This window comes from Pezoporus flaviventris, unplaced genomic scaffold (assembly GCF_033815535.1).
Source record: "Pezoporus flaviventris isolate CSIRO_AGI_PZ_B2104156 unplaced genomic scaffold, CSIRO_AGI_Pfla_v1 ptg000001l, whole genome shotgun sequence".
Classification (NCBI taxonomy): Eukaryota; Metazoa; Chordata; class Aves; order Psittaciformes; family Psittacidae; genus Pezoporus; species Pezoporus flaviventris.
In genome coordinates, this window is record NW_026892549.1 from 39184506 (window position 1) to 39211265 (window position 26760).

The 26760-nt window shown below is 37.9% G+C and overlaps 1 protein-coding gene across 6 annotated transcripts in view; it reads left to right on the forward strand.

The window, feature by feature from the left end:
• MYO3B (myosin IIIB) overlaps positions 1-26760 on the forward strand; it is a 207594-nt gene that overhangs the window by 132617 nt on the left and 48217 nt on the right. For all 6 annotated transcript variants that reach the window (XM_061453077.1, XM_061453075.1, XM_061453076.1 and 3 more), the window contains 6 exons: positions 681-758; positions 2817-3022; positions 12655-12766; positions 13712-13874; positions 14572-14652; positions 23715-23835. In XM_061453077.1, the coding sequence (XP_061309061.1) occupies positions 681-758; positions 2817-3022; positions 12655-12766; positions 13712-13874; positions 14572-14652; positions 23715-23835 (761 nt within the window). The remainder of the gene's footprint in view (positions 1-680; positions 759-2816; positions 3023-12654; positions 12767-13711; positions 13875-14571; positions 14653-23714; positions 23836-26760) is intronic.

Sequence of the window (26760 nt, forward strand, 5' to 3'; positions counted from 1 at the left end):
ATATACAAGGAGCAATATGTTCGCTGTCCATGTGTACCCTCTAAAAATAACTCTTCTGAAATGCTGGAAAAAGCAGTATCTGCAGCTATGGCAGCTCAGCAGAGTAAGATTGCTGAAATTCTTGGCATCAAAATGGCAATTTAAAGTAATTAATGGCAACCACAGCAGCAGAAAGGAAAAGACTTATTCATTCTGAGATTTCCTACTTTGTTTGCCACTTGTTATCCGACAACATTTTTTCTCCATACATAAGCAAAATGAGTCAGCTCAGTTTGCTTTCTGGTCATTACAAAAATGATAACACTTATATGTAAAATGAGACCTGATGGAGTTCATTGTAGTGGTGATAAGAGGAATGCTTTTTAGAATGCAGTTGATAAGGTATTGCATCTTGGCAGCTGCTTCATTGGCTGTTATACTATCAAAACAGAAGTGTGAAATCATTTGGAAACTTGCAGCTCTCTGAAATGATTGCGTGTCCTGCATCTATTAGAAACTGGCCTTCTTACTTCTGATAAAATACGCTGAAGTACATCTGAAGGAATGATCATAACAAAACTTGAACCCAGCTTTCATGGGAAAGGCAGCGGGGTGCAGGGAAGAGAAGAAAGAGAGAGTGGAAGGGGTGGGTGTCTGCAGTATTTTTGGAACAGCTCTAACATCTGAGTTTTGTCTTCCAGGTTGACACAATGGAGGTTATGCGACATCCTGAAGAAACAACTAACATGAAGCGGCAAACTATGGCTTCCTATTTTAGGGTACAAAAATTGTAAACAAACATTTTGGGGATAAGAACAATAGATATATCTAAAATATTTACAGGATTGTGAGATCAAAGAGAATAAAAGCATTTTTTTATTCTGTTGTGAGGTCTTTGTAGACTCATAATTTTTCTTTTTCTCCTTTTCTTTTTGTTTCTTCATACTTGTATTTTTATAATTTCACCAAGTACACTGATAACAGAATCTAAAGTATAAGACTATTTCTATCTAAAATGCTGAAGGTCTAGAACAGGCCTGTTTTCATAAGCAGAAAACTGATTTTGTGCAAATAAAATAGCTGTCATTACTAAAGCACTCATTTTTTCACAAGTTCAGACATACCTACTTTTAAAGATTAAGATTTGTCATTTGTGCTAATAAGTGAAAACAATCCATCTTTTGGAAGTACTGTTCTAAGTCAAATGGATTGCCATTTTATCAGTAGTAATCCTGCCTGGGGTAATGTATATCCTGCATGTGTGTTTAAATCAAACAGGTAAGGAAAAGGCATTGAGAATGTTGGAACTGGAATGTTAGGAGTCAGGAATGTTTTTTTCATGCAGTCCCTGCAGAGGGGAAAAGTTTTAGGCTGCACTTGTACCATGGAGAAAGGGGAAGTTCATAGTGCTGTGCTAGCCACTGTGGGTCAAAGTTTCATGCCATGTAGGATTTCCGGTTTTCTTTGCTGAGCAAAACAGTGTAAGAAAAATTATAGAGTAAGCTGATGTATACTGAGCCGTTACCCCAGTGTGGGTACAAGGACACACATTCAGACTTGTCTAGTAATAGAAGTGTGGATTTAGAGTGCTTTCTGGAAATAAATGACAGCTGTGTAGGAACCACAAGAATTTCTTTACTGTGAGGGTGGTGAGACACTGGTTGCCAAGGAAGTTGTAAATGCTCCATCCCTGGCAGTGTTCATGGCCAGGTTGGACAGAGCCTTAGACGACATGGTCTAATGTGTGATGTCCCTGCCCAAGGCAGGGGAGTTGGAACTGGATGATCTTAAGGTCATTTCCAACCCTAACTATTCTATGATTCTATGATTAAAATAAAATAAAATAAAATTATATTAAATTAAATTCAGTAACATAAGATAAAATAAAATGGAGTGGGGAAGTGACTGTGAAAGTATAGCAGAATATGCATGGAGCCTACAGCAAAATGACTACAGTCAGCTTGAAATTGTACGTGGCTTTGAGATGAAGTGTATTTGGAGCAGATACTTATCATACAGTGGGTTAATGAAGTGAGGATGGAGCAGAAGTATCAGTATTCAGAGGAATCATTGGAAAAGCAGATGTATGTGATCAGATCACACTTTTTTTCATTTTAGTGTAAAATGAAATGGAATAAATTGTTTTCCATGTCCAGGGTGGATAGGAAAGGAAGTAATGGGCCTACATTTCCACAGGAAGATTTAGGTTGTATGTTAAGAATATTATAAATAGTCATGATAATGTAACACTTCAGTAGATTGCCTAGGGAGATTGTGTGGCCTGTAACCTCAGTGATTCCGAAAAATGGATTAAACAGGGATGTGCTTGAAATGGTAAAGATACATCTGCAGTTCTCTGTGGGCAGAGGACTGAACTGATGACTTCTTGTAATACTTTTCTTATAATTTTCTGTAAATTTTTGTGAATTGCATGTTTCACAGTAAAGCTTGTTCTTGGGGATATTTGGTCAAATGTGCACACAGTAGAGAGTTATAGTTAGGGCATTTTTCAATTTAATTATTGTTTTATTAATATGGTCCCTCTTCAGCTACAGGAATGTGGTACAAGGAGAGAGGAAGAGGAAGGTGTTAGAAGTAAGGAATAAGAACTAGGAATTTAATTTTTTTTTTAATTTTTTTTTTTGCAATTGAAAACTTCAGTAGGTTCTGGGTTTTGACCAAAGGCTTAAAAATTAATAAACTGTCAATGCAGATTGACATGAGTGATTAAAATATAATCAAGCATTACATACTGTTTAGAAGTACATCTGTCTTGCTGAGTAGTTGCATTGCAGTTTTTTGTCAAATGTGTGCATCTTTTTTATTTTCCTCACTAGTATTCCCTCATGGATCTTTTATCCAAAATGGTTGTTGGACAGCCTCACTTTGTTCGCTGCATTAAACCTAATGATGATCGAGAAGCAATGATGTTTTCTCATGAGAGAGTTCTACTGCAGCTACGATACACTGGAATTCTGGAAACTGTCAAAATACGTCAGAAAGGGTATTCTCATCGGATCCTCTTTGATGAGTTTGTTAAAAGGTAAGACTTCTATAATGCAGCAGGTTTAAAACTCCATTCAGTAAAATATATTTTAAGTACAGAAAGTTCTACAAACATTGCTTTATGCATGTATAGTCGGATTCTCTAATGAGAGGAGTGACTATCAGAGATAAAGACTACAAGAAATGCCTGAGCTCTAATGGAGAAAAGCCAATGAGAGATGAGCAGTGAGTACCTATTATTCAGCAACAAGCCTGTCCCTGTGGTTCCTTCAGTAATGCCAACAAGTGGAAATTATGCGTCATGCTCAGATAATGCAGGGATTTGGAAGGTCAGTGACCTTCAGCCATCATATGAAGAATGTGCATGTGCTTAAGAATGAGCTGATACAAAAGCTTTAGATTTAGAAATATCCCTCATTATAATTTCATAGCCTCATAGTCATTTATATTGGAGATATCATGAATTATAACCAGATCTCTGTCCAACTGAACCCTTGTCATGGCTATTTTTATTGGCTCTAATACAGTTCTCAATCTCAAAATGTTATAAATCTGATTCAGGAAATGCTATTACCTTTATGATGGCAATATATTTATATGATCATTATGGTTTCCTCTAAATTTAAAATAGGGTTTTGTGTAGTATTTACTGTCTTCCAGTCTGTGGGATTGATAATTCAATAATAGAGCAGAAGCAGTACCATTAAGCAATCAACTACTCAACAGTAGGCACAACTAGTGAATGGTAAAATCAAGCATTTAGTAATATATGCTGAACTGAAGGTTGCTCATCTAGATGATATAGACTTAATAAATTTACTAAAAGTGAGTCATTTATAGGATGCTAGAGGGAAGGAGGTGACTATTGTTTTGAGAGAGACATAGTTTCACAGGCCTTTCTAAAACACAGAGATTAGGTAAATTTACACCTGTAAATCAGTTTGCACTTGGAAATTTGTGGTCCTTGCATTCAAGACGCTGAATGATAAACCATAGGCTAATCAATTAATTCTGAAAAATTCTGCAAATTTCTGATTTATGTTAGTATGACAAATGAGTATGCAATAGGAAAACACTAGAGAGATAACCCAAGGAAGGATAACTAACATGTTCATTTGTCCATCAAAGCCGTTTAATTTTCAGGCATGATCTCCCCCAAACTCTTTTGTGTTTCATGACTAGTTTTAGAAAGGTCACACCATTTTAAAGCAGATTTAACAAAGAGATCAAAATTTATGATCACTAACACGTCTTTGCAACATCCTGAAGAGGCTGAAGGCAGAATTATTAACCTTAACTTTTATCCAGGTTATACAGAAGTGAACTAACTCCACTGAAATTAGTGTAAATTGACAGAAAATTAGGCCTCCCTCGCTTTCTTTTCAAAAGTGCACTAAATTTGAGTAAAACCTTGAAAAGCAATGGTAATAAAATCAGCGCTCACTGTAGCTTTCCCTTCCTGCAGATAAGGGCATCTTGTCAGATACACCCCAGGTTTTTAGTCCAACTTGGTGTAATGTATTCACGAAAAAAAAAAACAACATGGCAAGAGGAGTGAGTGTGTGTGGGGAGATTTTGCAATTTGCCCAACAGCACAGAAGACTTCCTGAGTTCAGAATATGGGGGGGGGGGGGGAGCAGGAGAGCAGGAGAGGGGTTGATCTTGCTCCTATTTTCACTTCATGCATTATTTTTAATCACATTCTATTCTGTTTTGCTCTTGGGGGGGGGGGGGGGGGGCAGGGAAGTACAATGCTTAAAAAAGCTATCAGTGGAACAAGAAACATTTTTCTTCAACTTACAGCCATGACTAGTCAAGTGTTTTTAGGAGCTAAGTAGTTGAATACATAAAAATGTTTGAGAAAACAGGTCAAATGCTAAACAGATTGGCACTTCTTTGTTCATAATCAAAAAGACATTAAGCAAGTATGAACAAGAGTTTCAAAATGTCAGTAAATGTGTGGATATCAAAGATTTTCTAAGCCAGCAAGTTAATTGGTATTTTGATCCTTTTGAGCAACTGAACAACAAAATGGATGAGCCAGCACTTTTTCTCCCTTGATGTTATTAAACAAATAGGTGTGGTTCTTATCTGCCTGTTCAATAATGCTGTTTTGTAAACTCTTAGCAGGAAATATGAGGACAAAACAATCAAAGGCAGGGAACAGAACCATTCAGGGTTTATTAGGTGAGAGGTAAACAAAAGATAAAGCTCTGTCTAATGTTACTCTTTACCATCTTCTCTTTTCACATAGAACACATTATTTCAGTGTTGCAAACCTGGAAGTAGTTTATTGGGTTAAAAAACAGATGGTGAGGAAAAGACTTAATTGTAACTCGTTCACACAGTGTTTCTTCAGCCAAGTATACAAACATCTGTTTTATGTGTATAAATACACATATTCTTTTACTTAAAGTAGAAAAATATAATCTGTAGCCCCTGTAAATACTGCAAACCTGTTAAGTGTTAAGACACTTCCATCTCCATTGGCATTGTCTCGTGCCCCATGCCATCATGTGTCTTACTTGTTTGCTTTGAAGCAGCAAGATTCCTTTCTCAGGCCTCAGGTCTCCTAGGTTTTAGACACAGGTTATTAATCGCATCAGCAGCCAGGTGTGCCTGGCTCGTGGAGCTGCATAGTGAGCATACACTGCACAGCAGCTAACCGAGATGGGCTTTCTAGGCAGGACCTATACTGAAAGTCCCACTGAATGGGATGCTCCTTACTATATCCAAGTGCCCAGGCCCCTGAAACTTCACATGACATGATGTGATGTGCACGTGTGTCCTCACCACATATCCCCCAGCTGTGTACACCTTTTATGTAATGTGGCATATACGGTACCAGGATAAAAGACAAGGGACTTGAGAGTCTAATGGTGCTAAATGCTGTCAAGATTGAAGTGCCTCATAAGCACATAGGAATGTATTGAGAAGTTTACAAGTTTTGTTTAAGAACTGCATTTTTTCACTTTCTCTGCTTGTTTATGTTCTGCATTATAGTTCTGTGTGCTTCATTAGAATACAGGATACACTTTTCCTGGAAGTGCTACCCTACTCCACTTTAACTAGATGATGTTACTGGGCTCATATGCTGATGGCAATACCAGTGCTATTACTGAAATAAGAATCCCAGCAAGTACTTTTTTAATCTCACAGTGCAAATTTGCATAAGGTCACTGCTGATAGGCCTGGTACACGCAGTCTGTGAGCCATCTGTGTTACATTTCTCATTACCATATACAGTCTCATATTGAACTTAATGGGTCACATTCTGCATTGAGTGGAATAAGAACTGGTCAAATACTGCAAAATCTTTTGAAATATTACCTCAATACATGCTTTCTTCTAGCACTGAAAATGCAGTGGTGATAGATGTATTTACTATTCACAATCAGGAAGCACTAAATTAAATTAGAAGTCAACAGGTTTGCTACAGAGAAAAGAAATTATGTCTTTTAAAAGGGTGTATTTTTATGAGGGCGTGTAGTGATAGGAAAAGGGGTAGTGGCTTTGAACTGAAAGATGGGAAATTTACACTAGATATTAGGAAGAAATTCTTTGCTATGAGGGAGGTGAGGCACAGGAACGGGTTGCCCAGAGAAGTTTTGGATGCCCCATCCTGGAAGCATCCAAGGCCAGGCTGGATGGTTCTTTGAACAACCTGGTCTAGTGAAAGGTGTCCCTGCTCATGGCAGGGGGGTTGGAACGAGGTGAACTTTTAAGGTCACTTTCGACCCAAACCAGTCTGTGATTCTATCATTTTTAATGCAACCTTACTGTTAACATTGAGTCTGCACTGTACCAAAGTCCCTAAGCAGTTTCTGGAAACAAAATTATAACATCCCCTATCTTTTGATATTTACTATTATCCATGGAAATGTTTCTTATTTGTTTCAGTGGCTTTAAGATTACTTCAGGTCTTTTTATTGTTCCTGTAACTACTATGCCTTCAACATATCCTTTGTAGACTCTTGTCAGTCACAGAACAGTGGTAAAGGGTTCAGGATGGAGAAGACAGAAAGCCTCTAGGAGTGAAAAGTCTGCTAACCCCTTATGAATTGTATATGCAGAATTGACCAAATTATGCCTTTCTGAGAGTATTTCTGTAATTCTGTATTTATCTGATGATTTGCAGCATAAGCATTAGGTATCTGTTACTGAATTTCAACAGTATCCTTGATGTTTTTTGGCTTTTCATTTAATTTTTTTCATTCATACTCTCAATATAGAGTCAAATGCAATTAGTTGTATGAGCTCAAATGTGAAAGTTTCTAGAAGAGGTGATGTCGTGGTTTAAACCCAGTCAGGTAACTTGTTCACTCACTCCCAGTGAGTGGTGCCGAGCTGACAACAATCAAGGTCTGTGTCCATCTCCCCCCCCCCCTGCACCGGGGCTCTCCCCTTCCCCGCTCCCGGAGGAACGGGGAGGAGGATCGAGAGAGTGCAACTCCTACGGGTTGAGACAAGAACAGTCCAGCAACAAATCACCACCGCTACTATCAGCTAAAACAATGATAAGGGAAAATAACAAGAGAAGAGAATACGATACCACCGGCCAAGAAAACGAGTTCCACCCGGAAGCCCCTGTTCTTCCGGGTAACTCCCAGTTACCCCCCACCCCGGGCATGACGTGCTGTGGTATGGAATACCTCCCCGGCTAGCCCGGGTCAGGCGCCCCATCTCTGCTTCCTCACAGCTTCCCCTCCTCCCTGGCAGAGCATGAGCCTCACAGAGTCCTTGGTCAGGGTAAACATCACATAGCAACAACCGACAACATCGGCTTCACCAACACTGTTCTCAAACTAGAAGTCAAAACACAGCACTGCACCAGTTAACACAAAGGAAAAACATGACTGCTACTGCTAAACCCAGGACAGGTGATATATGACCAATACAAATTAGGAATTTTTGAAAGTTATTTAATGGCTCTTTCAGTGCTAAAAACACTGGGGGGGAGTTAAACTTTCCAACTCTCTGGCTGAGAAGGAGAAAACTTCTTTTGGAATGTTGAGAATCTTGCTGCTATTGCTGGGGGTCTGGCTAAAAAGGAATTTTGCCCTCTTGTACCTCATGTTTTCACATATTATTATCCATTCTCCACCTTAGGCAAGTATGTTTTAGTACAAAGATTTGCTTTAAAGAGCAAAAGGGTTAATCATTACTTTTTTTGAGTAAGTTGAGTAAAAGTAGAATTGATGCTGCCTTTGAGTCTGGAATGCGAAGGCAACTTCAGTAAGAGAGACTGGTGTAGTAGTTAATAGTGCTATTTAAACACATTTATTGAACAGCTCCAGAGTTCACCGTTTAAGGAAGGAAGAGAAATTGAACCATTTGTTTACAATCAGTATATCTAATCTAAAGCTACCAAAACTAAAATGCCTTGGCCATAATCAGATAGTTAATTCATAGCATCATGAAGTTTTCTGTATCTTGCATGTCTGTAATGTTTAACCTTAATTCTGCATGTCCTAGTTTTGCAGTTGTTGATCTGGGGATAAATTCAGCTTTCAACTATTTTGTTTTATGCCTAATGACTACTAAGTACAGTGAATCCCATTTTTTATGTTTTGTCTAGAATACTGTTCGTGTCCACGAAGGATAGTTTGTAGTACAGTGTAAGAACCACTAGTTAAGAAATGCGTAATTCCAGAGTTTCATCAGCTCTGAGAAGTCAGTTATTTTGAGGGTAAATTATTTTTCTCTTACAAGTCTTACTGCCACTGAGAATCTGATTAGTCAAGTACTTTTAGGAAACACGTAGAGGAGTATGTGTCACACCTAGAAGCACGATTTGTAACCCAAGAAAATAACCTGGTTTTGCACAATCGTGTGCATGTTTATGAAACAGTGCATGAAGGATCAAGGGTCTAGAGCACATGTCTCAAGCTGTGCCAGGTGAGGTTTAGACTGAATATTAGGAAAAATTTGATAAAGGATTTGATAAGAAAAGAAGATGTTTTTATGTTTTTTTTCTGAGTAGCAAAAGCAACTACATTCTAGATCATGAAGGAGAGCTAATGGCGAAGGTACTACATTTGAAAGATACTGAATTTAGTCATAAACAAAAATGGTGTGGTCAGACGTGGGAATTGCATAGCTTAAAAATACTTTTTAGTCAGGTATTTGTCACAAATAAGAAATCAACTTCTCAGCAGCTAGAATGTCATTGATAAAATAGGAAGATTTAAAAATTATGAGATCCTCCTTGACTATTTTATTGCATCAGTGCCATCTAAGAACTGTTCTGTTGTTTTAAAATTCTCAACTACAACATGCCTTAAAAGATGTATGACAACCAGAAAACTGGTATGATCACTCACTTGAATCATTCTTTCCTTCTAAGGAAAGGAACTGCTCAAGTCGCATACATGTGTAAAGAACAAGGCTGTCTGAACTGGCTTTTGAAGCAAGCAGCAATTTACTATTGGTGCATCTTCCCTGATGTATCTGTCAAGTTATTTGTTGAAATTGCATGCTAGCACAAATTGTGATATGTATATTTGAAAGCTGAAGTTTATTATTGTAACTCATAATACCATTTGTCTTGCGAAAACTCACATTATTAAGTTCAGTCATAAGTTGGAGGAAACATACTTTTTTCTTTTAAATACACCATGTTTCTCCATACCTACTGAATGGTATGACTCTCATTATTTTGGAAGACTTGGCTAAAGAATTTGCAGTATCATATTGTTGAGAAAGTTACTGCCTTAAAAATAACTCAGTAGTATATAATTTCCTATCTTTATTCAGAGTGGGCAACATATCCACTTGGTGAATAGCTACGTCTTGGTCCAGGACTGATTCCAGTGCTTCTGCTTTCAGATGTCGTTTTGTTCCCCTTTGATCTTCATTGACTATTTTAGTGGTTCTTTTTTTCTTTCTTGTGACGACTGGAGCTGATATCTAGAGATTAACTGGAGCTAATATTTCAAAATCATGTTCTCCTGATTAAAAAAATTAATGTCTTGCACTATTCCATTCTTTCTAATTGGTTCTTCATATTTGTTTAGTATGAGGCAGGAGATTTTCTTACTCCTATGTGGCCACAGAGGAATCTGTCTTTGAGGTTCACTGGTCGTATTCTTCTCTTTGTTTTAAGGATGGCTCTTTCCCATGTTAATGATTAGGAGAATGGTTTGCTCAACCTGCCAGTTTCTCTCAAACACAATATAAATAGATTAGTACCTGTAGAAGTATAACTTAATAAAAGCCAAGACAACGCATAGCAATTCATAAATGAGAGCTGCGGTGACAGTTGCTACCATCTAACAGTGTATTTGTGCTAAAATAACCTTCAATTTGTAAACTAACTGGAACATATTCTTGCTGTTACTTAACGTAATTTTTTGCAAGTACTTATAATTGTAGAATGATTTGGCTTGGAAAGGACCTTAAAAATCATTTAGATCACTGGTCTCCACTTGGACATTGTGCCATTGACTGCCTTTTTGAGTGTGACCATCCTTGGATAAGGTCAATTCCTTATCCACTGAGCAGTCCATGTCTCTCCAGTTTAGAGACAAGAATGTTGTGCAAGACAGTGTCAAATGCTTTGCATAGGTCCAGGTAGATGACAGCAGGCCCTCTTCCATTTATCCACCAACACTGTCACCCTGTCACTGTCATAGAAGGCCACCAAATTTGTCAAGCACCTTTTGCCCTTAGTGAAATCACATGGTCAACAGTCACCTTATTGTCCATGTGCTTTAGCATAGTTTCCATGAGGATCTGCTCCATGACCTTGCCAGGCACCGAGGTAACACTGACTGGCCTGTAGTTTACCAGATCTTCCTTCTTTCCCTTGTTAAAATGGGGGTTCAGTTTCCCATTTTCTCCTCAGTGGGAACTGTCTGGACTGCCACAACTTCTCAAATATGATGGATAGTGGCTTGGCAAATTCATCTGCCAGTTCCCTCAGGACTCGCAGATGCATCTCATGAGGTCACATGGACTTGTGCACTTCAGGTTCCTTAGATGTTCTTAAACCTAATTTTCTCCTACAGTAGGTGGTCTTTTGCTCTCCCAGTCCCTGCCTTCTGCAGCTTGGGTGGTGTGGCTGGAGCACTTGCCAGTGAAGACTGAGACAAAATGTCAGTGAATACCTTGTTCTTCCCCATATGCCAGGGGACCAGGTCTCTTGTTTCCTTCCTTTTATCACCGATATACCAGTAGAAGCTTTTCTTGTTGCCCTTGACTCACTTAAATTCTTCATTAATGCATCGTGGCTTTTCAGGTAGGGATTGGTCCATTTATTCTTCATTCAGTTTAAACATGTTTGCATTAACTGTTTGCACAATAATGTTTTTTCACATAATTGTTAATGGCTGTTCTTTGCAAGGGAATGTGGATAAAAGAAAAGTCAATGTTGTTTAGTATGGGCCTTCTCCAAAGGCCACTAAAATTGATCATAATCTTTCCAATTGTTTATCTGAATCAAACAGAAAAAAGACATCATGCCTAATGAGTCTACAAACTTAATCCCAACAACATAAATCCTAGTGAGTAAAAAAATTTATAACATTCATGTGAGGAGCAATTAACTTGTTTTCTCTTTAAAGTAGCTGCTAGTTTTGCTTAACCATCAGCACTGATAAAATCCTTGCTGCAGTGATAGCAATGCAAATTGTTTTAACTGCAAATATATATGACTCCTTCTGGAGGTGTGAAACAAGTAGGTATTCATGCAGTCTGAGCATCTTTCTATCTGTAAATGAAGATTGATATGAGAGTTGCTTTTACTGTAAACTAATCTTTATTCAGTGTCTGCCTTTCAGCCTCAATAATCAGTCAGTATCACTCTATCATTGTTCTGCCTACCCTGCTGGAGCTGGCCTTTATCTTCAATGACTGAGCATCCTCAGCCTTCCTATTAAGCATACTGAAAATGGGAAGCTACCCCAACTTCTGTTGATGGGAGTGATCTTGTTACAAACTTAAGAGCCTTGGACTTCTTATGTGGATTTATGCTCTCAAAGAATATCAAGGACATTTAAATTCCTTTGTGAAAAATGACTGATACGAGTAACTAAAATACTGAAAGATTCTGAAATTCCTTTTTGGCCATTTCTCATAAGAAACAGGCATCAGGTCATGAATAAAGTACTTCTGGTGCTTTTCTCTTTCTTTAGTGCTAGCATTTGACTTTTCTCCCACTCAGAAATCTGTAAGAGCTCATTGAACACCTCAGGGAGCACATTCTTATTCAACGTAACTTGCAGGCTTACAGTGAGATGTAACTGTGCCACAGTATGTTTTACATGTTACGCAAAAGGTTTCATTTTTGCCTTCATTTCTATTACTTCAATTTCTAGCACTTTTCCCACTTCCTGTCATTCATTCATATGTTCACCTGAAAATTTCAGAGCAATCCTAAGTTGCACTGGCTTGTGAAAGACCTTTCTGGATGATTAAACCAACTCAGGAATTCTAGAATGCACCAGATTCTTGTCATCACTATTGTACCACCTATTTTCCTATGTCATTCATATGCTCAAATACCCATTTGTGACAGCTGTGTCATGGTTTATGAAGAGGACTGAGTATAAGGGTGACTTTGGTCTATTAGTTATAGATATGTGGCTCTGAGCTGGAGAAGGACAGTGAAAGAACATCCTGATTGTCAAGTCAATTCTTTCAATTCTTTCTTTGTCATTGGTTTTACAGGTATTATTACCTTGCATTCAAGGCACACGAGACTCCCCTTGGTAGCAGAGAAAACTGTCTTGCCATTTTGGAGAAATCTAAATTAGACAACTGGATTCTTGGGAAAACCAAGGTAGGGGATGCTAACGTTTTCTCAAGGATAGTATCCTTTTAGCAAAACATGCCTAATAATGGTTTGAAAAGTACTGCATGAACAGAAGAGCAAGGAATTAGCTCCAGTTAGCCTCCTGGGTTATGGAGGTGTGCTCTCAAGACAGCTGAGTTGGTGTGGCAAGAGGAGGGGTGCATTGGGTACTTCCCCAAAGGGCATTCTGCACCTGGCTAACTAGATAAGGAAAATATATCTGTCAGTGCCTGCTGAGGTAGTGCCTCCTTGAAATTCTTCCTGCTCTTAATTATGGCGTGACTGAAACGTCACACTCTGGCCCATCCCGTGAGCCTGGTTAGTCCATCATCCATTTGTGGAGTTTCAGGGAAGATCCTTCTGACTCTATTAAGAGCCTTTGTTCATGGTTTAAAATGGACTGGATGACTTCTGTAAAAAGGATGTTACACAGTGTCTTGAGTTGTTTTACAGTGCACAAAGGAAAAACAAGGAGAATTTTCCTGATCAAGACCCAGATAAAGTGTATGTAAGCACACGTAGGATTTGCCATCTGAAGTATAATGCTTCATTATTATGTCTAAAACCAAATTCAATCCAGGATTTATCTTCCCACTGTCAAGAAAGGCTACATTTCAAAATTGTTGATACTTGAAAAAATCCCCCCCTTCTTTTTTACTTTTTAAAGGGGGTAAACATGTGATTTATTTTGCAATGGGTTGATTATAATCAGTGAAATAATGAAATTCTGCAAGCACACTGAGAGCGAGTATTTGATTCACAAGATTGCTGTGATATTAGCAACCAGTATTTTACCAGTTTTCTCAGCAATGGTGCCCTAAAATAAGCTGAAGTAAGACTAAAGAAAATGCAGAATACAAGAGGTTATGTTACTGCCTGCATGTAATACTGAATTTATTTTTCTTTTTTTTTTTTTTTTTTGTTCCATTCCAGGTTTTTCTAAAGTATTACCATATAGAACAGTTGAATTTGTTCCTGCGAGAAGTTACAGGAAGGGTGGTGGTCATGCAAGCCTATATCAAGGGATGGCTTGGAGCAAGGAGGTACAAGAAAGTCAAAGAGAAAAGAGAAAATAGTGCTGTTACCATACAGTCAGGTAAATGTTCACATTCCCTATTTCATTCAGTGTTTTTGCATTTCAAGCTGTTAAATTTCATGTACATTATTTATTCATTCATAATAGTTTATTATGAAATCAAAATAACTGGAGGTGCTTTCCTCTTCAGCTAATTGATGCAAATATTATTGATTTACTTCTAAGGTGTCATCTTAGTATTTGGTAATGTCTTTATTTAAATATTTTAGTATTTTGAGTGTGATGCCTGTGCACAAAATTAAAATATTGTTAGGTGTGTCTATGCTAGCATGCAGCACATAAATTAATGCAGTAGCATGCTCCTCCTGCCCCCATGTATACCAAAATTCCAGGTAACATACGTCATGGCGTGGGCCCAAGAGGCTTCCTTATATCCAATTTGGGGAGCTGTGTGAGGAGGAAGTTCTTGTGCTGACATGATCATGCACCTTTGCCTTTTGGGTTAGGACATCAGTGAGCACATGGTGACAATTAAAATTTGGATGAGTGAAGCAGTGTTTGAAGTTATGGGGATGTGAATACTGCAGTCATGAACCCAGAGTTCAACATGTGGGTGGGTGGGGAAGAGGTATTGGGGGTGGGGGATGAAGTGGTTATGGCAGGAGGGATGAAAGTTTCAGCACATCTCTGACTCTGTAGACTCTGTAGCACTTCCTTAAATAAATGTAATTTCCAGCACATGGTTTTGTATTTTTAGCCTGGAGAGGATATGAAGCTCGCAGGAAGTACAAGGAAATAAGGAACAGAAGAACTGATGCTGCTATACATATTCAAGCAGGTAATTAAAACATCATTTCAATTGCCAACACCTATTCTGATTTCATGTGTTGGTGTTTATAGCCAAGAGAAATATTATACAGTCCAAACAAAAGCTATCACAAGCATTACTTCTTATCCTTTGTTCTTCAGTGCGAAATGACACCAGTGACAGGTATCAGGCACTTAAGGCTTTTTGTAATTACTTCTCTCGAAGCAAAACATACTGATTAAAAGCTGTTGAGTTAATTCTTTAAGATTCTTCTGAGCACAGTCAGTGTGATTCAACTATACATAGAGCTGGTATGAAGCACTGGTTTGTTTTGACTGTGATTGTGGATGGAGGTGCTGGACCTGCATTTCTCTGTCTTTGTGTCAGCCCTCATCTTGGCAGGTTGACAGGTTTTTGTTTTGACTGCATGTGGGGTTTGCCAGCTTTGGCCAATCTTTTGACTCTCTGCCAGGCTCCTATGCAGCCATATCAATATGAATTTGAATAAACTTTAAAGAGATTACTGGAGGAACAGGCCCATAGGGCTGTGTAGGTCTCTAGTAGAGCGCGGGGTACCATATGGCACAGAAATCTAGGAAGCAGTGCTGTGATCTCAATAGTGTTTTCAGATGCTGTTAGTATGAAGCAACCTCCATATAATGCAGTGTAATACACTTTTCCTGTCCAATCCCAGGTTGAAGGACTGTAGCCGCTCAAAAATGAGTTGTAACAAATGTGTTTACAGATAAACCAAAGTACCTTATTTATTCTACCGGCTATCTGTGATATATTTCCTTAAGCTTTGTCACCTCTCAGTTCTGTATCCTAGAGACTAAAGTCAGTCTGAAAAAGGTGTGTTCTGAATATTCTTTTGATTTGTTCTCAAACTATTTTCAGTAAATTAATTTGTTTTCTTTTTGTCTGCGTTTGCTACTCTAAAATTAAGCTTTGCTGTGACCTTTTGAAGAAACAGAATACCAGACTAATTACAGAAAGGAACAGAGTATCACTAGGATAAAGTAACAATTTATAGCTTTGCATGCATACTGTTCTGTGGAGTCATGAACCATGGCTGTAGGATTAAATGCAGAATATTCTATTAAATGAAGAACTGTCAAGGAGAATTCTTTTCTCCCATTGCAACAAGCATTGAAGGACTGCATAAGTGCTTTCTCCCCTTTTTCCTCTCCTTTGTGTTGTCATTTTCTGTTGTTTTCATGATAGCAGAAAGAGTAGATTTTAAAGTACCCCCTGCAACTGTTTTCTGGAGTATTTGCTACATTTAGACTTGGCCATGCCGGAACATTGATTTCCTGACTTACAACAGCCCTTTGCCATAAAAAGGAAAGTGAAGCAGTTGACCCGTCACTATCCCACTATTACTAGTTCCTTAAGAGGAGAGTTACCCAGTTTCAGTAGAAAGCTGGTGTGTAGCAGTATTACCTGAAGAGTGTGGGGGACATTCTGCCTTGGAGTTTCATGCAGAGTTTTTCTTGGGTGAGTAGGAGATGCGTGCTCATTACTAGCTCTTCAGTGAAAGTGACTGATCTATTCTGCTGTTTGCACACAAGGGAGAGATTGAGCTCTGTGTTCCTTCCTGCCATCTCAGATGCTGCATTGAACATGGCAGAGCAGAAGCAGTGAGAGTGTACACATAACCTTGAATTTGGACACTTCTGTTGAGCTCTCTGGACCTAATGCTGGAGGAATGCTATTAGCACTCTTCCTACCAGCGCACATGTTGTCTTCCTTTGTAACCTAGCACTTGACAGTTCTGGTGTCAGTCTGGGTGAATAACATTAGGAATATACGGTTAAGAGTGACACAGTGCACCTTCGTATTAATTAGGCTGTCTGCCCCTCCTATCTTTGGTGCTGCATTCAAAGGAGTAAGGTAATAATCCTCAACTCCTCAACACATTTCTGTCTGCCTTTGGAAACCTGTGTCTAGGACTTCTTATTTGAAAATTCTTCTTGTGCAACATTTTCTCTTCTCTCCGTGCTAATTATTTTGTGTTTCAAATCAAAGTTCATGCTTGCTAATGATAGCCACCGTTTTCCAGGTTTTAAAACACCTTGACAGTCTTTCTGTTGTTTACATTACATTACATTGTCCAAGTGCCTAGTGACACTGAGGCAAAGGCAACTCCAAATCTCTCTTCCCTGCACATCTTATAATGTGAGTGTGTAGTTCCAGGTAGCTTTTCAGTAAAATTGAGTATGACCACCTTTGTATTTTTTTTTTTTAATGAGCCTTTTCAGGCAGTGAGATGGATTGTTTGCATTTGTCATCCAGACATTAGCAAAACCGTACAATTAAAATATATGTACTTCCCTCTTCTTTCCCTTCCCCCTCGCCCCCTGCCCAAGCAGGCCTTGAAATTTAGGAAGCATTTGGCTTACATGTTTCTACAGAACAGCGCATATTGAAATTTGTTTTCCTTTCATCTCTTTCCCAATAAAAGCAGCCGCTCGGCTTATCCCTTTAGCTTCCTCAGAACTTCCTTTCAGAATTCCCGATCTATTACAGCACATTCACATACCAGAAACAAGATGCCTTTTCATGCTGTCAACCTTTTTCATCTGAAATGTAAATTAATTCTTGCTGGTACGCTTTGACAGAGATCAAAGTAGGGGTATTAACCTTATTGGGCCTTCTCTTCATCAGAATCAGTTCCAAAGACTGCAAGGGTAGTGTTAGGAGGCCAGTCTTCACTGTTATCTATGGCCCTCCTCCAGGCAGTCCTCTGTCTACAAGTCAGCATTTCAAAGGCGCTGATTTCTTTTGTAAATGACCTTATCATTACTTTAAACTGTGTGAAAAATGATTTGCCTGAATAATTCTTGCAGGATTATCCTGCTCATTTTAATTGTGGGGGGACTTCATTCAGATTCCAGGATATTGTTTAAGTGGTTTTGACAGCAAGTGATCATAGCCTGATATAAAGGAGGAACACAGCTCCTGATTGGAAACCTCTTGACTTGTTCAGATTGTTCATTTCTTGCAAGTCAGTCTTTGAGGTAGACTGCATTTGCATTTTAAAAATAAACAGATGCCTTTCAAATACATGAGCTGGTGGTCTGGAGATCTCTGTGGGCCCAGCAGTTCACTATCCATTGAAGAAATGTTGGAAGAAAAAACCAACTTATGAAAAAAACAACCCTCACAATATACATGAGGATACAATTCCTGAGTGTTTTACATGAAAAAAGTCATTCTTTCAGATGGGGGAAAACACCCTTGCTAGCAAACAAAATATTTGTGAATTTAAAATAGATGGGGAAGAAAAAGCTACCCTACTTCAGCGTATTTATATCGCAGGTCCTCAGAATACACAGATGTTCTTAGACTCATGGCAAAAATGGTAGATAGGGTACACAAGGTCTTTCCTGCTTCTTCCAGTCACATTTTCCCAATCTGTGAAGGTCAGAAAACTCTAATTTTTAACTTGGAGGTGAATTGTAAAGAATGATTTTGTGTGAAATGTTTGAGTTAACAATACTTTGCACTTCTGAGTATTTCTTTATAATTTGGATTTGTATTGTTTTGATTTTAGTCTACATAAAGGAAAATATTTTGTTAAAATAATCTTTTTTTTAAATTATGTTGCTACATACACAGCTGGTTTAAATCAGTGTATATCCACTGAATCATCTGACTGAAATGTTGCTGCACTGATTTACCTCGCATGCAAGACTCATTTGTTATTTCTTTGTATTAGAAGAATGCATTAATAAGAATTTAAAACAACAGATAATACAATTATAAAAGTATGTTTTCCAGTTCTGATAACATGTATTTCCATGCAGTGTGACTGTCGTCCCAAAAGACTTACAGGAGGATTTTAATCTGGTTATTTCGTTTGTGAACTGATGTTGCCAAAATGCCAAATGAGTGGTGCATGCGATTCACTTAGATCCAAGGTGACATCACTGAATTCATTTTAATTAGGCCCACTTTAGCCATCTGGAATATACTGTGCAGCTCTGGTCAGGACTGAGTTTAACTATGCTTCCAGAGGTGAAAGGCAAATGACTAATCCATTGAGCCACCATCTCCTCCTCCAACACGTGCTCACACACTCACCATATGTCACATTGTATTGGAAAATTCTTTATCAAGAACTCAAGATTTGGGTTTGTTGTTTGTTTGGGTTTTTTTTAATATATATAAAAAGTGATGGATGTTCAGAAGGAAACCAGATGAAGGAAATCCTTTGTGAATTACTTGCTTTCTGTAACTTCTGCCCATACAGGTTTGCTCACTATTTACATTTCTCTAACATGTGCTTCTAGCAAAATTTACTCCATTATAATAATAATAAAAACAGAGGGTGAGAGAACAGCTGTAATTTACTATTTTACGTTTACAAGAAATGTCAGCTTTTAATAAAAGTGTTACCTTCGGGATTTTTAACAACAAAGGTTTAACACTGGCTTCAGTAGAAGGCAAGGAAGTATTTCTTGAAAACCCTATATTTATCTGTCTATTTATATCATTGTGCACGTGTGCGTACGTGTATTGAGCTAATACTGTTATATAGATCTAAGAATTATATGAGTAAAATGTTCCAAAAACTTCTAAGCACCTTATAAATATATCTAAAAATATTTTTATTTTCCTGAAAATAACAACCATTAAGTCACAGATCCGATTTTGCCCTTTTTGTATCTTTTTTTTTTTCCCTTTTAATTACATTGTCAGTGTAAGAACCATTGAAGAGATGTGTTTTTCTGAATGACAGCTGAACTGACTCATTCTGTTATCTTGATTTCACATTCAGGGTAAACCAGGCTGGTTTGTACAGGCTGCACAGCTCTGGTTAACTTTACTCTTCTGTCTCTTCGTGTTCTGTGCTAGCTGAGGGCATCCAGTAATTCTTTACTGTTAGTGTTTATCTCTAGTAACCATTAAAAGCCTGCTGCTCATCTGCAGGGAACATGTTAGGAAAAGTAGGAAGGTCTTACTTTTTTGAAGTATGAGGTCCTATATTCTGTCCTCATCTCTGAGCTAAACTCTGTCAATATAAGTACATCTGCATTTCCTTTGGTTTACTCTCCTGCTTTTGAGGAGGTGGAGACCATTCTTACTAGTTTTCATGCCCTTGATACGATCAGGAAGGGACAACAATGGACATTGTCCAACAACATGTTGGAAAATCTATTCTTGCTAATGTTGACAAAGAGTTTCACAGTCATCTTTGCTTTTTTTTTTTTCCTTTGACCAAGTCTCACAATCAGAAACTGTAATGCATGGTAATTTAAAACCCTGTATTCAAGTGGTGATAGGCATCAGTGACACCAGTCCTGATGGCAGTCTTGGTGAGTCTTCCTAATAGTCACTTCTTGTTACTAATAGTTGCTGCTTGTACGTGAGAACTCATGACTCGCTTTCTCAAAATGCTTCTGCCACAGAACTTAAAAGTTTTTTTCTGCTGTTAAACAGGAATCACCCAATATCCATCAAGAGTGAGAGATGAAAGAAGGGAGGTATTCATGGGACCCAGCAAAGGATGTCACTCTCTGTCCCTTTTAGTGTTCATTGGAATTAATTTGGCATGCAGTGAAGAATCAGATTTATAGGCTCCAAATCCTCTCAGATGTTGTTAGTTAAGCTGCTGAATGCTCTTTTAACTGGACAAATTAAGAAAGTGATATGCTGTTCATAGCAAATCAACCTCTGAGTACTTACTACCATGATATCTTGCAATGCAAGCATCAGCTTTCCTTTCCAAGTTGCTGTTATATGCTATTTTATGTGATACTGTAGATTTAAAATTGTCTGCCCAGAAAATACCTGGTTAACATGATTTTTTTTACAACTGAGAATGAATCCTTCTGCTGTTTAAAAAACTACTTAATCTCTTTTCTTTATACTTCTGCTATAGACCTGTGATTATTTAGCTTTGATCTTTCCACATTGTGCTTCACAATTTGCTCTGTAACTGTATATTTCCTATGGGATTCAGAGGGAAAATGCTTGGACTTTTCCTATCTGGAATTGTGCAACGTTGTGTGTAATGTATATGCCTTGGTACTTAGACCTTAAAGGTTTTTTAACTGCAAGACACCAAATTTCAGACTCTTTGAGGTAAATATATTCTTGGTTTGCAAGGTGCTGGGGCTGGCAGCAAACTTACTTTGTGTGAGAACTGATCAGTACAAGAAGTAAAAATGTGTATGTGGCATATAAACATTTAATACCAAGTTACTAATGTGAGTGCTAAAATTAAGTTCAGTTTCTATGTTGCTTTTCAGATCCTGTCATCTTTGGCTATGTAAAGATTAGGGTTAAAGATACTGTTTCTGGAAAGTTTGGAATATAGACTGCATAAAGTGAAAATGAGGTGACAGCTGGTAATCATTCTTCTTCAATGATGCAGTGATTGTTCATGGAGCAGTAGCAACATGAGTCTGCTAATTTCACACTCTTTGAGCCAAGTGCTTAGTGTCAAAACCACCACCAGTCAGTAATGCAAATTGCTGTGATGGAGCAGCTTCTCAGCCTCTCAGACTCCCCCAGTAGAATTCTTTGCATATGTATTTCTTTTGAAACGTTATAGATCCAGTTAATAAATGTTGAAAAGATGCAGCCCTACTAATGCTCAATGAAGCTTTTGAGAGACAAGTTTGTTTACTCTGCTACTTCAGTTATCCCATGAGTCAAAAGGAAAGTAGGAAAAATCCAGCCATTTACCTGTCAGATTCAAGGTATTCTAGAAGAATGTTAGAAACCAGCTTGCAGAAAGGTTAAGTTGAAGAGGAGTTGGTTTTGAAAATATATATGAAAACAAAAGACAAGGTAAAAACTGTGTTTATTAAATCAGATATAGCAGGTTTTGTGTAGTGAATGAGGGAAAGACCAAAATGGTTATACTGACATTAGTAAGAGTCTCTGGGAAACAGAATTCAAAAAAATAGAATCACAGTAGCTATCAGGGTTGATTTTAAAGACACACACACACATGCAATGAACTACTTAGAAATTGAGAAATTGCTGAAGATAAACCTGAAGTTTATTTTATTAGTTCATTTGATTCAGTGCTTCTTTATAGTAGACCATCGACTGACTGATGCTCAGCATGTTTCAGCAGCAGAGAGGTGGGTGCTGGCCAGCTGTCTCTGCTGCCAGTGCTGGAGTAGTCTCCTTGTCTGGTCAGTAGGGGATAGTTAGGAATTGGAAGCTGGATCACATGGGCCAAGTGAATGCTTGCCTCATCTCCACCAGATAGGCAGATTTTTCCAGTCAGATTATTAGGGGCAGAAAATTCCTCAGCCTCATGATACCTGAGCTTTATATTCAGTACACCTCAGCAAGCCCAACTTCTGTCACGCCTTCTGTAAAGTGAATGGTTGTTTATTTTAGTAACCTCTCATTAAAAGGCAATTTTTGCTGCTTCTTACCCTGGAAACTTCTGTAGCACTAAAATGCATGGATTGTTATGGTGCATTGAAAACCACAGCTTGAACTAGTCAGATAGTTTCCATTTTCTTATATTGAACAAATAAGTGCAACACCACATATTTTTGAGGAGGTAGGTGGCTGAAAAGATGACCATTAACATTATACCGGAAATAAATAGAAAATAAGGGATTAGTCACAGCACTTTCCTAAGGGAAAGAGCAGGTGCAATCAGGGTAGCTCTATTTTGTTTCCTCCACTATCTTTTCAGTACACACACACAAAACCAACCCAAACATGAATGAATAAAAGTAGTTAAGTGGAAGAAAAGTGAAATCAATCAATTATCTCATAATTTGGTAATAATTGAGGGACTGCAAATACTACAGGGTCTTTATTCTCTGTTGTGTAAGTAATGCATATTCTTAGTGTTTTGACAAAACCAGAGGTGTGAATACAGGGAAAACTTGTTAATCTTCTGATCAACTTCTCAGTTTTCAATTTATTCAATAACATATATTTATTCTACCACCCAATTTCCCATTGTAATCTACAATGTTGTCTTGACCCTGATCCTGCATGAGGTTGCCCTAGACCACATTTCTGTGCCTATTCTACATCCCACTGTAATATTTAACCCTGGACTCTGTTGATGAGAGGGCTGTTCTTTGTGTAATTAGTCCCCAGACTGACTCTGCTTTTGCGTGTGTTTAGTGTGCTTAAAAGCTTTTTCTGGATAGGGATTTTTTGTCTTCAAAATCGTATTTCCTGATCTTAGCTCCAATTTTCTTTTACATACTGTCTCACTGTTTAAATTGCAGTCCTGCTAGACTAATAAACAGCTCCAGCTCCTTTCCCTCACTACCCTCAGCCTTCTTAATCAGCAACTGCTTGTTGTACACTTCAGCTACGGCATTGATACTCTACTTACCATCTTCATTATTCAGCGCTCTCTCACCTTTTATCAAGGTATTTCTACTTAAAATAATGCTTGAAATAAAATGTACAAGAAATAAAATTTAAAATCTGTGGGTTTAAGTGCAGATTGCTATACTTTTTAGTCTTTTGTCCTAAGTGCAGTAGTATTGATGTCTGTGGTTTCTGCTGGAGCTTTATCTCTAACTGCTCACAGGGGTCAAGAATTCAGGTAAATTTATGTTGGATAAAATTACAGAAGTAATTAAATTACTTAGACACCCATATCCAGAGACAGTGCATAGAATAAAGGATGTGGGTATCTTCAGAATGTTATTCATGGCCATTTTCTTTGCCATTTTATTTTTTAAGTTTTAGTTTAATGTGTCTGTTTCTATCCTCATCCCCCACACTAAAAGTGGGTAAAACTTCTGATTCTGTAAAATTCTGATATGCTCAAATCATGGAGTTGTGATTAAAGAAGGTGTTTGGGGAATGATTTTCTGCTATGTATTTTTAATACGTTCTAAGTCAGAATCATGTTTAAATTTGACATATGCTCATTTCAAGGCCTGTCTTTCTTGCTAGGTCCAATATAATTTTCAGCTGATGTTAACTTTGCAAACATTGGAGCCACCCTCTGAGGTGCTGTCTGTTCTTTGTGTCCACTGGTCCAGTTAAAGTTGAGGACATTCAGCTCTGCACTGCAGAGCCAGGTGCTGCTCTGTGTTTTAGCTCTGCAGAATTTTTCTCTGATGCGTAACTGTGTTTTTTAGCTTTCAGGGGGTACATTGCTCGTAAAAACTACACAAGATTGAAAAATAGCCCTGGCTGCGTGGCAGATCCTCAGCTTAAGAGCAGCTCTTCTACTTCTGAGTTTGGCTGTGAAGAGCACTGGTGAGTTGAATCCTTTGCTGTCTATAGCCTAACAAAAGTAATTTTCCAAACAGTGAGATCTGAAAGGAGCAGGCGTGTCATCCTGATTCAGGTAGCAATTAGGGAACCTGCCATTTTCTGAGGATGAGCACCTGCAGGTTAGCCACGCATCTCAGTGCTCTCCCAGTTAACAGTTAGATTTACTTGCAGTGCTGTTTGTCCTGGGTTGCTGTCCTGTTTCTGTGTACTTCTCAGGAGTACCCAGAATACCATAGACTGTGGTCTATAGCAAAAAGAACTATAAAAAGCAAATGGACAAGTCTGACAGAAAGCCTGGTAATACTGTAAATTGTAATAGTGGTGCCCTCCTCTCTATAGAGGAAGGGTATTTTAACCTTCCTTACCAATGGAGTCACCCCAGACAAATGTCCCCCCTGATGCTTCCTTGGGGATGAGAGGCAAGAAGAGATCTGTTACATCTTCAGCTGTTGTCCCTCCAGCAGTGTTCAAGGAGAGGTGGCTGCATTTGCTGGATTAATCCCTTTGATTAGCAGGTTTCAGTGACTAATTGTTATGAGATTTCTCTTGCTATGGCATGGACAGAAGGACATCTCAGTGCTGTTCCAGTCTTTATTTCTGTTATATGCTTCCTATATACATATAAATGCAGGTTCTGTTACACTTCTGAAGAGTTCTCTGAAGAAAGCAATTACTTTTTTGACTATAACTAGATAATGTTATTACATTAATCAGGGTGTGGGGTTTTTTTAATAACCATTGAGCTTCTCCAAAATGGTATTTCTTTCTCTGTGTATGCTCATAACATTAAATTACATTAACTTCCATGCTAATTTTGATTGATTTAGATTGAATAATATCTGCTACATGTTCTGGTGCATTATTATAGGATATTATTAGTATAGGATATTATTATTATTATTATTATACATATATTATTCTGGCGTAATCACCTGATTCTTGTAGGTTAATAGTGATCCAGAATCTTTTCCTTGCAATACTCTTGTTTTCAGCAAGAAAACACTTCAAGCCAAATTCTAAGTAAATAAATAAATACTTAGATGGGTTTAGTAATTATTTTCAAAGAAAGGATAAGCCCACTGCAGTTTGCCTTTTTTGCGTTACCTTACTGCTCACTGGGGCAATGAGTTTCCTAATTTATTATTCCCTTTATATGCATGCAGCTCCCTCTGTCTCTTAAGTAGTTAAGGGGTATGTATCTTGTGATCGCTTTAGAACTATTGATGATGGCATTGTCATTTGTTCTCCAGTCTGCACTGATGGTTAAAAGCAAGAGCTAATAAGCTACTATCAGTTTTATTTGGCATCCTAAATTATAATTATTTACAATATAAATAGGCTTTTTTTTTCTTCTTCTTTTTAGTGTCACCTGGACTTGTTTGGAGGCACACAGCCTCTCAACTTTTTCCTTCATCTGTTTTATGTGTATTTAGACAAAAATAGTTTTATTCTCTTTTTGCATTAGACTGTTTCTGGAAGTCCTTGTTGTTCTCCAAGCAAATGTATTTTTCTGGTTTAGGTACAGCTTGCTTAATTGCACATCACTCACAAAGGCTCACAAAGATTTTATGGTTCGGTAACTGTTAAGGTGAATTTGGGCTCTATGAAGCACAAATATACAGACCTATAAAGACATTCAGTCACCAAACTCCCTGAAATCAATGTCTAAATGCCTTTAGATATCTGGCCTGAAGGTGCCCATATAAAATACATTGGCCATTCAGGTCTTGCACCAGTCCTGATTCTATGTGCAATCAGACAGATAAATAAATTAATTCCTTCTTTTGCCTGGAGTTGCTAAACTGCCATTACTGCTGGCAGTTCTCAAGTTTAATTCCCCCCCCCAAAAAAAAATATTGCAGTTTATTTGCCTACTCCAATAAATTTTTCAGCAATGGCCTCAGGTTCCAGTGATTTCATTGAAACCTGAAAATGTCCAACATTTCACAGGTGATATTCATAATTTTAGGACTAAATCTGATAACTTACTTCCCATGAATCAAGCCTCACTTCCACATGTAGCTGTTACTGGGTAGTTGTGTACTAAGCATTCGTCTGTTCAGTCATACAGGAAACTTCTAGGAAATAGGAAGGCTGCTGAATAATAGTGCAGATGTTTAACACAGTAGCTGGTAATCTGTCCCTAGAGAAGACAGCCGCACTGTGGCTTCATGTACTGTGGGTCTAAGGTATAAAACAATAAATATTCTTTTATCTTAATTGTGTTTCATTTCTTTTACTTTAATTTCTTTTCTTTCTCCCTCTCCACCCCCTAACTGGTAGTTTTGGAAAAATAAAATTAAGCTGAAGGGTATGCAGGATCAGAAGGCAAAATCATTTACAGTTCTGTTCTTTGGTATGCACAGGAATATAACTGCACATTGAAATGTATGGCAACCTGCTGCTTTTTCAAAGATCTGTCAAAAAAAGAAGTTACAGTATTGTAATATATATAGGACTCAGTTTTACCAAGTAATGAATTTCAAAGTGTTCAGAAGAAATGGGCACTTTAAAAAAAAAAAATTGAATTCCTTCAAGGAAATTGAATCTCTACGACTAGTGCACACTCTTCAGTCAGTGAATGCAGGATGTAAGCAAATTCCAACTAATACATGGCGTAGGATGTTAATTAAATGCACACATCAGTTCATTTAACATTGTGTGTTAAATGTTTCCTGTATTTACATGCTTAACTTGAAAACCAGTATTAACTGTGTTTGAATACAAAAATACAAATACATGGAATTAAAGACTCATTGAGAATTGGCAAATAGGAATAGAAATAGGTACAGGAAAATAATGTAAACGTTAGCAGGGAAGTGACTTTGTGTCATTGAAGATACGTTTTTCCATTCAGTTCCACTGAGCTGTGAAGTTGACCATGATTCCTTCTACCAAAAAACAGTC